Source organism: Manis pentadactyla, chromosome 9, assembly GCF_030020395.1.
Source record: "Manis pentadactyla isolate mManPen7 chromosome 9, mManPen7.hap1, whole genome shotgun sequence".
Taxonomy (NCBI): domain Eukaryota; kingdom Metazoa; phylum Chordata; class Mammalia; order Pholidota; family Manidae; genus Manis; species Manis pentadactyla.
The window spans coordinates 50,634,352-50,652,211 of NC_080027.1; the positions used below are offsets into that span (position 1 = coordinate 50,634,352).

Consider the following 17,860-nt stretch of genomic DNA (forward strand, 5'->3'; position numbering starts at 1 on the left):
TCATAATAAATTCTATATGAGTATTAGCAACAAGAGCCAACAACGTCCACAGCAAAACAAGAACAAAAGCAAACAACTGTAATAAAACTCCCACAGAAAACAACAACCCCCAAAACTGATGAGGGATGACTGAAGGCAGTGTTGATAAAGGTGGAAGGATGAGTCAAAGCAGAGATGGGATGTTCTCCCTCAGTTTTATGCTAAATGATTGGGAATGCTCTGTGACATATCCTTGGGTTGGAGATCTGTTTGAACTGCAGCACTAAGGTGCACCATGCCCTTGCATGTGGGCACACAGGAACTGAAAGCACACTGTGTCTCCTCCTTTACCTGACAGGTTGGCTAACTGCTCACAATCAGAGAGAACAACTGGGAACAGACTGTGCTGTACAGCAGCTTAGAATTAGCACTTGTAGTGGAGACCAGCAACATCGCCATTGAAGCCATGAGTTTTCAGTGTTTTTCAAACATCTTAAATTCATGTGGAGAGCTCACTGAACAGGTGCCTGGTGACTGCCCACCTAGTGAAAATCTATGGGTTGGTTTTATCCAAAACATACACCCAGTGCACACATTTGGAGGGCGTTGGCTTCATGCACATGCGTGCTGTGTATGTATGTGTGTGTGTGCTGTGTGTATGTATAGATGCATATGTATTAATTCACATCTTCCCATTTCATTTCAGTCACTGAGCTAAATTCAGCCTAAATATTTTTCTAGAAACCTTTACTACTTCTATAAAGAGAAACTTTGATTCCAAAGGGGAGAGGGGGAGGCTGAAGGAGAGTCAGTGAGAATGAGATGGGAAATGGGAAGATATTCATGTTGCAACTCCAAATTCCAGGTCTGATCCTTGGGGGCAGAATTAGCCTTTGGGCACAATTCTTCCTGATTTTCAGTTGCTGAGAGGAAAAAGAGGAGAGTGTTTCTTACTGTCCCAGCAGTGAAGGTGTCTTATTTCTCCTGGCCACCTGAGCTAGGGGCAGGCGACCTTCCCTTTCATTAGAGTTCCTTGGGGAAGGTGACTTCTTCATCCAGCAGATGCTTTCCCAGGGCAGTTTTGTTAATCCTCCAAGAACATCAGTTACTGTGTATGAATAGCTCACACAGGGGTGCCAAGTGCGAAAGAACCCCTGCTTATTTCCTGATGGGCAGGCGGTAGTGTGCCCATGCCTGGCTTGACACACTATGCTTGGGAAAAGGGCAGTCAGCTGTGTGCTGGAGGAGGGCACCAGCTGGGTATCGGATTTCCTACTGCTCTGTGGGCTGCTCATGCTGGAGTCCTGAGCTCCACCAGGAGTCCCTCTGGGCTGCTGAGCAAGTGGATCTCCCAAGGGACCCATCTGCTTGCTCCACACAAGAGTTATAGGACTTGTAGAGCCCCAGCACAACAGTCAAGACCAGTATAGCTGTGGCCATCATCCAGATGACTTGCCAGTGCTGACACAGTTTGGGATACATGACTTGTAAGAAATGAACCAATTCTTCAAATTTGCTGTAAAAAAAAAAAGAGGTGGAAAGTTTAGTATATTGGGTGCATATATGATGCCTAGACCCTACTTCTGTCTAGGAGTACCTTCCATGTTGTCTGCAGGAGTGTTTTTCAAACTTAGTTGTGCATAGAATCACTTGACAGCCACTATTCAAAATACCTCAGGCCTCCAAAGGTATGGTCTAGGAATCTATAATTCAAAAATTTTCCCCAGGTGATTTTTATCCCCAGTCCATAACCTTGATGTTGGGAGCCACTTCAATGGCTATGAGACTATTTACTTGTCTGATCACTCATTCATTCACACATATCATCTATTTATGAGATGGCCCTTGATAATCTGAACTCTCCCTAGCCTCAAGATACAAGGTTGGCTGACCCATACTCCCATGCATGCAGACAGGACCAGCATCTTTTCTGCACTTAGTGGTATTAGTTATCAGTTACAAGTTCTAATCTGCCCCTGCCTCCATGTTCAGATGCATAACCTGTTGTTCTTGTTCTCACTTCCATATCTGTGTCCAGAGCAGAAGGACTGTGTTAAACTCCTACAATACTCTTGATGTTGAGTGATAAATGACAATAAACTAGATCAACCTTTAGAGCTTACTTCAAAGTATCCCAGGAGCAACCCCAAATGGTTTATTCAAGGTATTTTCTCAATCCCATTAATCCTCATTCCTTAATTTCCCCTCTCCTTTTTCCCTCCCCTCTCCCCTCTGATTTCTCTCCTCCTACCTTCCCTTTCATCTCCCCCTGCCATTTTTTGCCTGCTTCACTCCCCTCTTTCCTCTTCTTGTCTTCCCAACTTCCTTTCAACGTTTCCACTCCCTTTTGGCCTAGTGAGAAGACATTTGATTTGATGGCCTGCTTTGATGAGTCCATTCTTTGAGCTCTAGAGTTTCATCCCTATTTCTAATCCCAGACCTATTTTTTAATAATATAAAAAATAATAATACTGAGGATCATCAAATGAGGAGGTGAGAAAAGTGACAGGAGGGCTTTCTGAAGATCTCAAGGCTCACACAGACCCTGAAATATGCAGGCCATCTGCTGAGAAGTAGAGAGCTCTAATTAAGAGTTGGAAAAAGATGCCTCACAATGGGTGGAGAGACTCAGCAACTATCCTACTTCAAAAGGGACCAGATGCTCTGAAAGCCTGCCTTGGATACTAAGGCACCTACTGGTTTCTTTTTCATATAAGAACTCTTTAATAATTGTTTCAGGAACAATTAAGCAAAGCAAAACAGTGAGCACATAAGCTGAGGTGAAAATCATTGGCTATTTGTACACTGGGAAGGGAGAGCTGAGAAACAGAAGCTTGTTTTCTTTCAGCTCTATTTAGATTTTTTAGTTTCTATTTAGATATAACTGGATGTCAAATTGCAATCTTTCTTTTGGGCTTTATTTCCATGTTCCAATACAAGCTGCTAGAGTGGGGAGAAACCCATTCTAACCCCATTTTTAAGTGAGACTGCAGAGGAGGAGGTCAAATCTGGGTTTGTGACCCTTAGCTGGTACTCATTTCCAGCCTATGAAAGAGGTTAGAACTAGAATTAGATTAGAAATAGAATTCCTGTGAAATCAATTTTTGATTTTTGGTTTCTCTTTCGGAGGTGTGAGGTTGTTTACCCCTCACTCAGCCATAGGGAGAGGGGCTTCAGAGATGCTGCTTAGAAAGCTTAATATGTTGCAGTTTGGGGACATAGTGGATTGGTGTGTGCTTCATGCATGAGCAATCTTAAGAGCAAGGATCTTGTTGACATGCTTGGTAGCATCAGAGTAGCAGGCCATGATAGGGAAACTTGTCCTTCCACCAACAGTGGGCCAAGGGTACACATTTCACCTTAACTGGATACAGCCAGGTGAAGGGGAGCTGGCATGGGGTGTCACAGATCCTGCCTGGAAATGCTGCCTAGAAGCTGAACAATGAAGGTATACTTCCAGTGCCCAAGGACTAAGAGAGGGATTTTCAGTGGGCAGTTAGAAGAGATGCATTCAACCTTATAAAGGGACCTGCAGCTGAGAAATCCTCAGCAATGGTGTGAATGTGGGTATGTGTTAGGGGGTGGGAGAAGCAGTTTCCTTTGAAGATCCCATAAAAGTGATACATTAAACAAAGTCAGAAGTCATTAATCCCTGCCAATCCCTGGAGTCTGCTCACAACAATATCAGTTAGGTTATAACTTCCGTCCCCTCAATCTCAGTTCCTTTTCCCAGCATTGATCTTGGAGACATCAGACACTACATTAGCAGATCTGGGGTGGAGAGTGGGAGTACAAGAGGGATTGGGGGGAAGAAGCCATGTTCTCTGTCCCCACTATAGGCTTCCTCCCTAAAGCAGACTGGAACAGGGGGAAAAAAGAAGCTTGAACTTTGTAAGAAGCTCAGACTTTTCACTATTTCAGTGATTTGGCCATTTTAATTGCTAAAAAGAAGTTATTCTTAGGACTTAAACTCAACCCAAGGATTTCTGTTTTCTGAGAGTTACTGGAAATCTGCCTAATATCATCTTAACCCCATAGAGTAGGTTTGAAAAGGCAGAAAAGACGAAAGTTTTCTGTTGCTTCTTATGAGTCTCACTTGTTCATTACATAAATGTCAGAAGACTGTTCTCTGTTTTAATATGGTTAAGATATTGGGATGATTCACCTGAAGTTCATTTAAGCTGCTCCTCCAGAAAGTAATATTTATAGCACATTATAACAGAAAAGGAATTCAGACAAAAAGACTGTAGTGTTGATGTCATAGCTCTTAAGTAAGGAGTCAGCTGCTGGGGTTAGCCCAGTATTTTTAAAATATACCAAGTGGAACATGGAACTTTAAATAACTTCAGACCTTGCTTGTTAGTGAGATGCCAAAATTTAATGGGGGAAATTATGTTTGAGTACAGGTTCCTAGAGGCAACTGTGTGCCTAAGAGACTCGGGAATGAATGAGGACATTGACTGGCATTGAAGACAACAGCTCTCAGGACCAGTCTGGCTTGGGTGACAGGTTAGGAAGGGACCCCATAACAGTGAGTGGGCAGTTTATATGATGGCACTGTCAGTTGCCATAGAGATGTCAAGCCATACTGCTGGGCATGAAAAAGGGAAGCTACACTCCTGTGCTGAAGGACGAGGACCCTACTGAGGGCTGTGCTGATGCCTGGTGTTTGTCACCCGAGGTACACACATGTTTTCAAGACCAAGAAGTGAATCCAAGAGGGAACAAAGTTTGGGAGAGAGAATGAGGTCTCTCAGGATAAGTAGGACCAAGCAGACACTCTTGGGCAGCATTGGTATGTGCTGCTGACCAGGAACTACAGAGAGGGACCCAGACACTGCCTTACTTCCCCTGGAGGTTTCATGAAATGAGAGGGAGCTGCCAATCAACTGAGATCAAGTTAGCTACATAAGAATTCCAGCCCTGTACTTCATAAACCAAACTGTTTATGTTCTGTGTACTCTCTCTGTTTAGTTCTCTTTTGTTTTTTTTCTCAGTATTTGAAAGTGTTTAAATACAGCTAAGACAAGCTGGAACTTCTAAGAAGAAGCCAAAGGAAGGGCTGTTGTCTAGGCCTGGGCTTGACTGCATTAGAGGGGAGAAAGGCATTGTAGTGGCCTAAAAAATAAGAGGACCAGGACCCCTAAGAGGGAAAGAAGAAGAGAATGAAAGCAGAAGATAGAATAGGAACTGTGCTTTAGTGTTAAAACTTGGGTTTTCTTTCTTTAGGGGAGGTGGTGCATTCTAGCTCAGCTTTATTTTCAGCAGTGAAGCATTTTCTCCTGCTCTCTTGGACTTCTCTTCCCTTGAACATTGGGGTTAACTCATGCAGGTTGAGACCCCTCACTCTGGTTGAAGCTTCCACCAACTGGGCTGTATGGGTTGTTTCTATGTACTTGGAAGCATATCCATCTCATTTCTAATCTTTGTTTTATTACCTTATTAGTTGTATGCATGTAATTTCCAGGGTCAACCCACAATGAGGCATAGACACATACCCTGTCCTAAGTTTAGCAGCTGATTAGATATCATTTTGGCTGGAGTCACACTGGACTCCAAGATAGCCTGGGGGCCTAAAAACTAAGATTTTAGTGAAATGTTCCAAGTTTGCTGTAACCACATTTTAAAAATCAAAATTCAAGACTTCTGGTTTGATTGTATTAATAGAGACAATAGGGAAGAACATATAAAATTGGGGCTATCATTAAAACCAGGATACTGATGAGGGCACCAGTAGGACAAGAGGCAGGATCTATGCTATCTTTATATACTGTTTATGTTCTGTGTACTCTCTCTGTTTAGTTCTCTTTTGTTTTTTTTCTCAGTATTTGAAAGTGTTTAAATACAGCTAAGACAAACTGGAACTTCTAAGAAGAAGCCAAAGGAAGGGCTGTTGTCTAGGCCTGGGCTTGACTGCATTAGAGGGGAGAAAGGCATTGTAGGCATGTTATATATTTTTTCCTTATTTAGGGAAAAATACGCTTAAAATATAAAATCTATATATTTTAAAAAATCAAGTATGTCCAATCCAGCATGCAAATACTATCAGATGACCAAGCTTGTTTAGTCATCTTGGAACATGCTGGAGACACCTTTGCCACTTAGCTGAGTTGGTACCCTACCCACATGTGTTCCTTCTGTCCCTGTTCTTGTAAGAAACCCCCTCTAGGGTTTCAGGTCAGCTCTACTAACTTTGGCTCTGTCATGGGGATGGCTGGGAAAGGAGCTAACTGACTGGACTAAGAGCGACTCCAGTCAGTGTCCCTCACAAATTCATGGCTCCTGGGAGCTCCTGATTGCTCTTGGCTCCACTCTTGACCACCTCTGACTCCTCAGCTCTTGCAAATTCTTGTTAACTATTTTGGCTCTTTCCTCTGCCTCTTTGTTTCTGTTGGCTCCTCTTTTCGGCCCCAGACCCACTGCTGTCCTCAACTGGTACCGCCAGGGATGTTGTACAGTTAAATGAATTATGAACCATTTCAGCAATGGCAAGGATTCCAACCTCCTTCTCCCATCTTTTTCATCTTCCTCAAGTTCTGTCTCTTCAGGCTCCTCAGGATTCTCACTCTTTCGTTCTTCCTCCTCTTCCTTCAGGTCCTGAAGCTCTTTGGTCTTCTTTAGACCTTCCTGGTATCTGGAGGGCAAAGAGGAACAATTGAGTCTGGAAAGAGCAGGCATGGAGTATCCTTTCCTGAGTTCCTAGAGGTGGGAACTTGAGCACCTCCAATAATTATGCACTTCCTGTGGTTCCACATAACAGGAAAAAGCTGGGAAGCTCCACTGAATCCCAAGGTGGCTCATGTCAGTATAATTTCCCTTCACTCCTCGTCATCTTTCCTGTTTATGTGAAAATGTGATAAAAATGTGGGTGCAGAATCTCTGGACTTGGTTCTTATCTTACAAAATGCCCAGTGGGTAAGAGTGCATTTGCTTTCCATGTAACCTTGGCACTTCAGCTCCCCACTTGGGTAGGGTGGCAACCATCTTACAGGGTATGGGAATATTTTGAGGAAGTGCCAACCGAAAGAGTTCATCTAGGGAGAGCAATACCTATCACACAGTCTTGTTGGGAGGTTTTATGGAAGTGACAGGCACATACCTTGGCCTAGAGAGGTTCCCAGTAAATGTTGACAAAGCCAATGGAGGCACTAACCCCCACAGATTCTAAGTACAGAAGAACTTGTAGGTGAAAAGACAGGCTTTCCAACAGAAACCCTTCCATTTCTTCTTTCAGGATCAATATTACACAGAACACATTCTTTTTGCTTGTCTTACAGCTGAGTGTTTAAGGACAGCACGGTTTGTCTGAGGCTACCCCACCATGGTGTCTATTGCTGCCACATGGAAGCCCACACATTCCACATGGACGGGAATCTGTGTCTCCCGCAGAAGGCATAGAGAAAAGAGAAGCTCAGGACATAGTGATGCCTGGTCAAAGGTAATTCTCTACCTGGCTGGGCTTCAGCCCTGCTCAGAACTCTGTGCTGTCAGTGACTGACAATGGGCCAATGGTATTATTGAAATTCAGTTAGAGAAGGGGAAAGTTGAAAATTGAGGGGACTCCCAGTTTATAGGAAGAAGGGGTGGCCAGGGCAGTTCTAGGAAGTGGGGTTGCAGCTTCCTGGGCATTGTTGGCAGCCACATGTCTTCTTTGGCTGGGCACATGCCAGGAAACCTCAGCATCAAAAGAGGAACCCACCCAGAGCCCCTGAGTTCCAGACTATTATGCACAGTGGAGTTCTTGTGGCTTTCTGCCTAAAAAGAGGGCAGTCTAGTTATTGTTTGACCACACCCTGTTGCCCTGCTTCCTCTTGTCCTTCCTGTGGAACAGTATTGGTGTTTCCTGTGTAGTTCTTTACTGAGGCAAGGAGGTCCTGGGGCTACTCGTTGCTTCCCTAAATCCTCTAAGAAACAGGAAAGGACCATGGGAAGGTATCTTCTGGACCTGCCAGGTAACCTCAGGTTGACTAAAGTCTGACTCACCCCTTATTGTATGCTTCTTCCTCCATCCTGGCCTTGGTCTTCTGGCTAATCTCCTCCAGGCAGCTTGAAGTTGGCATGGGAGCAGAAGCTTCACAATCTGGGTCCCCATTTGTCTTTCCACTAGTGAGAGAGGAAGTACAGGGTATCCTTTCAGGGACAGATTTGGTGTCTGAAAACCAAACCATGTCTGTGGCCTGATTCCTGATCATAAGTGAGGAAACTCATTCTGGATTGAACTCAATGAGGCAAGATTTTATAAAGGCCCTAGTCCAATGAATCTTCCCTAGATCCCCAAACATCAAATAGCAACCAGCTCCCCTTTTTCTTCATGCTCCAAAATTCACCTTTATTCTTATTCCTGGAAATGCTGTGAGTGGATAGAAAACTATTGGGGCCTCCACAGCACTAAGAGGAAGAAGGAAGCAAATTAAAATGTTCAGAGTCATTCCATTCCTGTAGTCCATCTTTTGCTTTCTTCATTTAAGTATCTCTCGAGTACCAACTAAATCACACGTATCTTGTAATGTGCAGGGGATACATTAGAAAATAAAAGAAATGGTCTTTTGCCATTGGAGCTTAGCAGGAAGGAAATGCCAAAAAAAAAAAGAGAGAAAATAATTCATTACAAATTGTGGTAACTTATATGAAAGAAACACACTGTGCAGTGACAAAAAAATAATGAAAGAATCTGCTTAGACTGGGTGGTCAGAAAAGGCCTCTTTGAGGTGGTATGACTGAAGCACAGATCTAATAGATGAGAAGTCAGCCATATCTATAGCACAGGGAGGATAATTCTAGGTAGAGGATGTAGGAGTGTGAGGACCATGAGACACAAAAGATGCAGAGATGTTTGAGGAACTGAAAAGAAACAAGTCAACTTTTGGACAAGATAGATTTTTGGTGGTTTTGAGGTTATTTAGATAGAGATGTCAAGTAGGTAGTTCCACCAGAGTGAGTTAGAGAAGAGCTCTAGGCAGGAGATATTCATTTGGCATTATCAGAATACAGGTGATATTTAAAGCCAGAGGGAATGGATAAAATTGCCTAGAGAAATAATATGAGGAAAGATGAGAATCAGGACCAAGCCATAGGCATTTCTACCCTTAGTGCAGATGGAGAAGAAGGAACCTACAGAGGAGACTGAGAAGTAGCAGCCAGAGAGGTAGGAGGAAAACCAAGGAAGTGTGGGGTCCAGGGAGTCAAGAGAGGAGAGTGTATCATGGAGGGGAGAGCTAAGTGCTTTGCACTTTTAAGAGATGTCAGATAAGTGCAGAAAAGGTGACTATTAGATTTGATAATATGAAGGTCAAGAAGAGCTTTGGTGAAATGATGGGAGCCACAGACAGATTGGAATGAGCTTGGTAAAGAATGGAAGTAGAGAAATGGGAAGACATAAATACAGTAATTGGACTAGGAAGGGGAGAACAGTGTGTTATGGGAAAGCATAGCTGAGGAAGTGGGTCAAATAATGAGAGTACATTTGGCCATGGATAGAAATGATCCCATAGAGGGGAATGAAAAAGGGGATGACCAAAGGAACAAGTTCTTTAAAAACAGAAGTAAGGACAGACCTTAGAAAGGTGGAGAAATTTCTCCTGGGTTATATGAAGATGGTGGGTTGGAGATCTGATAAACAAAGATGAGAGGGTTCCTATTTGATAGCTTAAAATTTTTCTATAAAATGGAAGACAAGGTGATATGCTGAGAGTGAGAGGCAGAGAGGCCTGGGAAGGTTTGAGGACAGAGGAGAAGATATCAAAGCATTGTGTGAGAGAAGGGAGAAAACAAATATGCTAGAAAATCATCACAGGATGGCTGGGCAGTGCTGGGAGCCCATTCGAAGTATGGCATCATGAGTCTAAAGGAAGTATCCTGATGGCCATACCTTCCCTATAAATCTTTCAGCCCACCTAGGTATCTGGGATCCCAGTGGGAGTCATGTCATGGAGGAGCCCTTGAACAAGGCAAAACAGTGAACATAGCTTTTCATCAAGGACTCTGAAAGATCACAACTGCCACCCTCCCTAACCTCTCAGACAAGCTTTATGAGTGAGCCTTATATCTCCTTCTCATTCTTGGCATCATCAGTTTCCCGTGTCTTACTTTTCATCAGACCTTGTAAAATTTACATTTCATCAAGCTGGAAACCAAAACCCATTGTGAACAAGAAAGATAACACTCTAAAAATATCACCTATTCATAACATTTCTCATTTTGCAAATTATGTACTCCCTTCCATGTGACCTTTGTCTAATGTGTAGTTTCCTATTTGTCCAAACAGAACAAGAGCAGAAAAACAGCTACAGCCACAGGCAGGAAAAGCAATTCTTTTATGAAACATGTTTATGCATTAGAAATGAAATATTGGTATTAGACTTTTAGAATTAGAATTTTTTATCTACAGCTATCAACCTTAGAGGTTTAATGACAGCATGTATAAAGGAGGACAGTGTAAAGGAAAAGAACCTGCCTGAGACAAATGTGGGTTTAAATCCCAGCTTCTACGTGTGTAAATTACTTAAACTTCCTGAACTTCAGATTCCTCAGCTATAAAATGCAAATAGTAATATTCACATAATGGCAATAGTGTAAGAATTAACAAAGAAATATAAGTAAACTTTCTGAAATATGGTACTCAATAAATGATATTATTATTATTGTCATAAAATTTATTGGCAAATGTTGGGAGTAATCTGAGGTTCTTCTAAATCTGATTCATAAAAAATCTAAAACTGACAAATTACCAGGTGATTATTTGTAATCTTTAAGGCAGAACTTGGTATATATTACTGACACTTCAGAGTCAGAAGAACCCAAAATGTGAATTTAAAGTATGGTAATATGTACATAAAATTGCTTTAGTAAATTTTGCAAGTGCATGCCTACTGTGTGCCATAACACATTATGCACTTTAGAGTTTTGCTGGCAAAGTGATGGTAAACAAAATTTTCACTATCCTTGGGTCATTGCTTTCTAGAGACTAAAACTTTTCCCTGGTAGATCCAGGAAGCCCATTTCACTCACCATTTAACGGGCAGATCTTCTGTTCTGGGTCCAGCTGTGCCAGGTTGAGTTAGTTGATCACCCTGTCCAACTCAACTCACCTATGGGGCTTTAGTTCTTAACATGCTTTTACATACATTCTCTCCTGTGACCCTCCCAATGATAAGAAGAGCTAACATTTATCTTATGTTCCAAGCTCTATGCTAAGTAAGAGTTGAATGAGCCAATAAGAGAGGTAATACTATTGTTCTTAGTTTGACAGGTGAGGAAGCCAAGGCTCAGAGAGATTAAATATGTAGCCAAAGATCACATGGCCAGAGCTTGACTTTGACCCTGTGTAGTCTGACAGCTGCCCATGCTTTTAACTACACTATTCCAAAATCCATTCAGGGTATTATCCCATTTAAAAGATAAAAAACCCAAGCTCAAGTTGATTAAGTGACATGCCTAAATTCACATTATTGGTGGTTGGTGGGCCTGGCTGAGACTCTCACCTTGGTCTTCTAACCACATGCCAAGATACATTTTTCTACACCCCCTTTCAATAGAAGTTTTTTCCTGAGGCTCTGAGTGGTGTGTGGGGCTCCTGGATACTTGCTGAGTAAAGCCATTCCTGCTCTTGGCTGGGCCATGGCTTATGATGCCTCCCTTCTTTTAAAGGCTGCTTGTTTAGAGGGAGAGATGAGCTGGAAGAACCTTTAGTTAATGCTGGGGGGTAGGGTGTGAAGTGGGGGAAACAAACAACATGTGAAATGTTTGCTGTTGTCTTCTGACCCCTAGACTGAGCTTATAGTTCCTTAAATATCTTCTCTAACTACCTAGAGTTTCTCCCTGTGCATCTTTAAGACTCAGTTCAAATACCTTTCCTCTGAGGAACCTTTCCCAGTGATTTTCCTTCTCCCACTTCCTTTGGTTAGAGTTGATCTCTCCCTCCCTCTATTCCCTCATTGTACCTTATAAGAGCAGAACTTGGAGATGGGGCATTTTTTGTTTTATATATATGCCCATCCCTCCATGTGACTGTGATCACAGGGAAAGGGACTAGCTTGAGATAGAATGGTGCTTGGCACACAATAAGCACCTTTATGTGTCTGTTGAGCTTTATTGACTTCACTGTGGCTCATTCAGTCCCTGCCTATTAATCCTGTAAAACAGGTAGGTCCTTTCCATAAATGGCTATTTCCTGATCACCCAGTGTTTGGGTTGAACTGAAGGAATTTCTATTCATGGCTGTAAACTTGAAGCTGTGCACAGCCTGTGCCCACCCTAGGGGTTTCTGGACCAAATACTCATGGATCTTGGCATCTTTTCCCAGTGTGAAATCTTGCATGTTTTCTTTCTGGGATGATTCATTAAAATAAGACTCATTGTTCTCTCTGTCCATGGGTCAAAAATGTTAGTCACTATGCTTGGCTCTCAGTAATGTGGGGGCTATTTAGTAAAAATGTATTGACAGGCAGGTATATTAGAGTTTTTTTTTTCATATGATAAGGAGTATTTGAAAGTGTAATTGAGTACAATCCTTTCCAATGGACATATCTTACCTTTTTGGACTCAGCAATGTCTCTAAGCCACCCCTATTGCATGGCTCCTTCAGACAGCCCAGCCCAGGGAACCTGAGCTAGAAGACCTTCCTTACTCCCTGTTATCCACTCCCAGATTCCTGGGGTCTACTACTAGATGATAGAGGGCTAATTCATTCCAGAATACTATTAGCAAAGGGGAGTTGCTTATTGTACATATCTGATGTCATATAAAGCCTTTAAGCAATTTACTCTGGCTGCTTCAAAAGTATAAAAGATATATTTTAGAGATGATAGTGAAAATTGCTGTGGGATGTAACAGTATAATGGCCTCCTTTATGAAACAAATGTGCATCAACCGTATTAGTGGCTTTGCTGATTCCTCAGCGAATGCCTCCACATACACCCTCTGCTTCTACTTCACTCTGCACTCCTCTCCACACCCAGCTAGTCACCAGGTTCATTCACAATAGCTCACAAGAGCTCTTTCAAAAACAGCTCTTAAATCCATCCTCTTCTCTCCAGTCATACTCAGCTTCTTTTCTGCCTGTTGGAGGGTCTGTTAAGAGGTTAAGAGCATGAGTTCTGCTATCTAGTAGCTGAGTGATCTCAGGCAAGTAATGATTTCTGAGGTGCAGTTTCCCCATCCCTCCTTAAATAGGGTATTATCTCATGGAATTATTGTAAGGATTAAATGAGAATCATTGATGTAAAGCAATTAGAAAAGCATTTGGCTTAAAGTAGGCATTCAGTAAATAATCATCATCATCATTATCATTATCATTATTATTCCTTGACTATTCCGTACTTTCTCATCTCAGAGCCTGAAATGTTGTTAACCTCCAGCTCGTCTCCTTAACTATATAACCTTAAGGTTTCACTTCAAAAGTAAATTCCTAGAGAAAACATTTTCTGAGCTTCCCCACTCAAGTCTGGGTTAAGATGTTCATTTTCTTATGTTGTTCCCTTAGCAACCTAGACTTCCTTATGATATCACCCATCACATTGTGTTTTAATGGACTGTTTCCCATCATCTTCCCATTATTGTGAGCTCCTTCAGTGCATTCTAGGTGCCTGACCTTTGGTGATTAGCTGTTGAAGAAATGAAGAGTAAAGGACAATAAATAAATAACTCTTCCTATTTGTGGAACTGCTCTGTTTTAATCTTTAAAACTAACTTTAAATAACACTCTATGTTTTTCTCTAAGTCTACAGTTTCTAGACCCTTGTTGAGTAAAGAACAGTTTACTATAAAGTGACCTATAATAATAAGGCTCAGAATTCTCTCAAATTACATTAGGCAATACACTTAGCTCTCAGGTATTTGAGAACTAGACACAGGTAATTTAATCTTCTTATCTTTCACAAGTTTAATCAGTTCCCTTCCTGCTTTGTCACTGTATGCTTAGGAAAATGTGAAATCATTTTAACATTAAGCTGAATACAGCAATCTAGAATGTACTGCATATTAACTTATAATGTATAGTTTCTCTTTGACACTATGGGCAAGGTAGCTAAAATCAACTGTATTTTTGTTTGGATGGAAGATAGGAATTTATTTTCACTCACAGATTGTCTCATTGTTAGCATCTTGGCAATCTACTAAATGTTTCCAGTTTCATGAATTCAGATGGAATTCATGAAAAAAGTTAGCAATTTTTTTTTATAAATGGAGAGGAGCAAGCTGTTGTTAGTTTGAATCCCTACTCTTTTGAATAGTCTTCCCCTTTTTTCAGCCATTTTTATAGGCTAGGTGTATTCTCAACAGGTAAGTCAGACACAGCATGGGTATCTCTCTGTAGCTTCTAAGAATGAGCTGCAGACACCTTCTTGGAGCTTCTTGCTTGATGTGTCACAATCCTCACTCTGTCCCTATCTCTCCTGGTTCCATACCCTTAGAATGGTGATGCCACCATTGATCCTCATTTGTTGCCACTCCTACTTTGGGGCTAATGCCTGCTGTCCCCAATTTTGTACCTTACTTTCTCCTACTAAGGACAGCTCAGGTTTTTTATGATCCCCACTGCCTCAGATAGAAGTGCTCAGCTGGCCTGAGCATTAGTTTCTCTAGAGTCTAGGCCCTGTCTCATCAGTCTGTTGAGAAGAGTGGAGACATAGATCTTCTGCCTTGACTGGCTCTGCAGATATCGTTGGGAATGGGGGCCTTGTTGGGGGCCCTCCTGGGGAAGGGGTTGATACACCCAAAGGCAGGATTGGAGAGGAGAATTTTAGTGTCCTTATCTCTTAGGGCATCAAGTGACCATTTCTGAAGAGATTCAGAGACTATGGACTAGATACTGTGACTCTAGGGACTTGTAAGATGCTGTAACCTTGGTTATTTCCACATGGTTGTTAGTTTGTCACCCCTTTACAAATTCCTTGTGGTGATCAGGAAAACAAGGAGGCAAAGAAGCAAACAAAGACACCCTATACGATGTGAAAGACCCATAAGCTTATGCAGGGTGAAATGGAAAGGTGAGGGATTGCTGAATGAAGATCAACACTTAAGTGGGGTGAGTCACTGAGTGATAGGTGGGTGGTTGCATATACTGAGAGCTGAGAAAACATACTGAGTCTGGGTGTGGGGAGGTTGGGAGCTCGTTTGCACTGAAAAGGGGCCCAATAAAGACTTCCTTGCCAGGTCAAGCAAAACTGTCCTAACAACAATGAAAATTGAAGGATAAAAGCTGTTTCAAGCCAAGGAAGAAAGAATAGAGGTGTATGTTCTGTCAAATGAAGAAAGACACAAGGGAAAAGTTATGAGACGTGACAGCTGTGATCCAGATGTTTTCCAGCAAGCAAATGAAAGAATTTGTAAAAACAATTTATAAACTCCTCTGAGTGTGTAGAAACAGCCTGCCTTGTTCTGGCTGCAGATGAAAAGACCTGCAAATTACATAGATGACTGGAAAAGCTGGGTGTAGCAGACACTGTTCATTGCCAATCCAATACTCATTCTCCTTCCTATATCTTAACAGCCATTTGATTTGCTCAGAAATTTACTCTTCTTCACAAAGCCATTTTGCTTCAAGGGAAGCTGACCCTCTTTCTCCATCTCCAGGGCATAGTGTAAGCCAATGACAGCAATCCCATTCCCAAAGTTTGTGACTGGCTTAGAAAGGGACTATGTTCCAAATTTGCTAACAAGAGGAAAGACTGAAGAAAGGTTTCTGGGTTTATTTCTAAGAAAGAAACATGGGAAAAGAGGGTTCTTTCTTCCTCTAGATATTATCCTGTCTGGATAGAATACCTGAAATAAGCAGCCATTGCGACAAGCCTGCTGACTGAGTCAACATACAAAGTGGGTAAGGGCAAGGAAATTGCAGAGGCTGAGCTGGGGCCTTGCTATACCACACCTAGAAAAGCTCTGCCTCTGGACTTACTATTTAAGCCCCTTGAGTTGGTGTTTTCTTGTATCTGTAGCCCAAAGAATCTGAACCAACAGAACAAGGCTTCTGTTTCCTCTGGGCTTCTCTGAGATTGTGTTACACCTGGCCTCAGCCACAGCATCTTACTGGGCCAAGAACTTTGAAAACTAGTCTGAAATCTTTGTGGGTCTCAGAGTCCCATAGAATTGTTAAAGTAGGTAGATAGCTAGATATAAGCAGGAAGAGGGAGGGGGACTTTGGTTGGATGCTTGCTTACATTCTACACATTCTATATAAGATGTTCCTATGGGATGGGAACTGAGGGTATAGCTAATAGACTGGCCCAAACTGGCTGGTTCCAACATGGAGGAATTGAACCTGACTTCATTTCCAAATACATTATCTACTCATCAACATAGTAAAATCCACACAACCCCCCCACCACTAACATAGTAAAAATAATTCCTTCTAGCACCATGACAGTTCCAGGGAGAACCAAGTATAGTCAAAACCTCCCCAGCTCCCCCACCCACATGAGGGTGGAGCAAGCCAGGACTCCAGTAAGACTCCACCTGTTCCACTTAATGAATATTTACCTACCTTCATATAAAAAAGGCTCCCTATTGTTCCCTGCGCCACCCACTCTGGGTCTGCCCACTCCCCAACTCTGGGGCATGTACTCTTGTCTTTTTCTGAACTTTATTCTCCAAATAAACTCTTAATGCTCAATGGCTTTTCTATGTCGGTTCTTGAATTCTTTCTTGGAAGGAGACCAAGGACCCATCTCCAGTAATAGAAGTTAATTTGCTCTCCATCATCACATTTTGGGAGTAGGGATGGAAGGAAAGGTGAGTTGGGAAAATTTTCCTCAGAGATCCCCAAAGTTAAGATGAAAATCAACAAACTTACTTTTCCAAAAGTGCAGGCAGTGCAGAGGTGGCAGGTAGGTTGCCTTTCCCATTGTGTGATTCCGACTGAATGGAAAATAGGAGACAAGAGAATTAAGGATCAGCTAGGAAGGAAGAAGCCAGAGATGCTGGGTCTCTGATAATGCTGGGGAGGGACTGCTGCTGGACCTCCTCTTCCACTCCCCTCCCCACCATGCTTTCTAATCTGCGTCTGAGCCCAGACATCCAGGCATTGCGGCTTCCCTGCCCTCCTTTCCTTAGTGTCCTTTGGGGCACATGCAATCTGTACCTTTTCCTTTTCCTCTTCCAAGTTTCCTTGAGTGAAGAGAAGAGTTTACATTTGAGGCTCCATTCAGGAGGGGAACCATCAGTTTTGCTGTCTCCTGTTTACTGACTTGGACTAAATACCAGCAGGCCTCCTACCAAACGCAGTTCCATCACTGCCCTGGAGATAAAGCTCTAGGCAAAATCCTTAGGAGATGCCAGTCATTACTAGAAGTTCAAGCCATCAGAAATGTCTTTAAAATGAATACCCCAGGACTACCATGCTGTTTTGGTGCAATGGATTTGGGTTAAGCAATGGTTTTCAACTCTGGCTGCACATTAGAATCACCTGGGGAAGATTTTGAAAATACTGATCCAATTCATAACCTTGGAGTAAGGCCTGGGCATAGAAAGTTTTAGAAGTACCTAACATGATTTTAGTGTATATCCCTGGTTGCCAACTCTTTGTCTAAAGGAATATGTATTTGGAAACCACATTTGTACATTTAGTATAATATCAGAAATAGGTCTGTTAAAACATATTAACTAACACTCCCCAAGCTCCCTTAAAAAAATGTTTTTCAGATTGCTTTGCTTTAGTGGGCAATTTGCAGGTTTCAATTGATTTCATAGATGACTGAAATGCTCGAGGCAAGAAGAGGTGAAAGAAGCTATTGCTGCCTATTGGGACAACAATAGAATTTGAATCCACTTTACCTATTGCTTACACAGTTAGATTGATTCCTTATGGAGTGGTGCTGGTTGTGGACACACAATAAACAACTGGAGAAAGAATTAGAAGAGTTTTAGATAGGATCAGCCAGATTCACAG

The 17,860-nt window shown here is 42.2% G+C and overlaps 1 protein-coding gene across 14 annotated transcripts in view; it reads right to left on the reverse strand.

The window, feature by feature from the left end:
• Positions 1–711: 711 nt before the first annotated feature.
• The window catches only part of IRAG1 (inositol 1,4,5-triphosphate receptor associated 1), a 128,302-nt gene continuing 111,153 nt past the window's right edge, over positions 712–17,860 (reverse strand). For all 14 annotated transcript variants that reach the window (XM_036918005.2, XM_036918004.2, XM_057507374.1 and 11 more), the window contains 4 exons: positions 16,766–16,830; positions 7,963–8,082; positions 6,482–6,613; positions 712–1,495 (listed from right to left, as the gene is read on the reverse strand). In XM_036918005.2, coding sequence (XP_036773900.2) covers positions 1,252–1,495; positions 6,482–6,613; positions 7,963–8,082; positions 16,766–16,830 — 561 coding nt within the window. In that variant the 3' untranslated portion in view covers positions 712–1,251. The remainder of the gene's footprint in view (positions 1,496–6,481; positions 6,614–7,962; positions 8,083–16,765; positions 16,831–17,860) is intronic.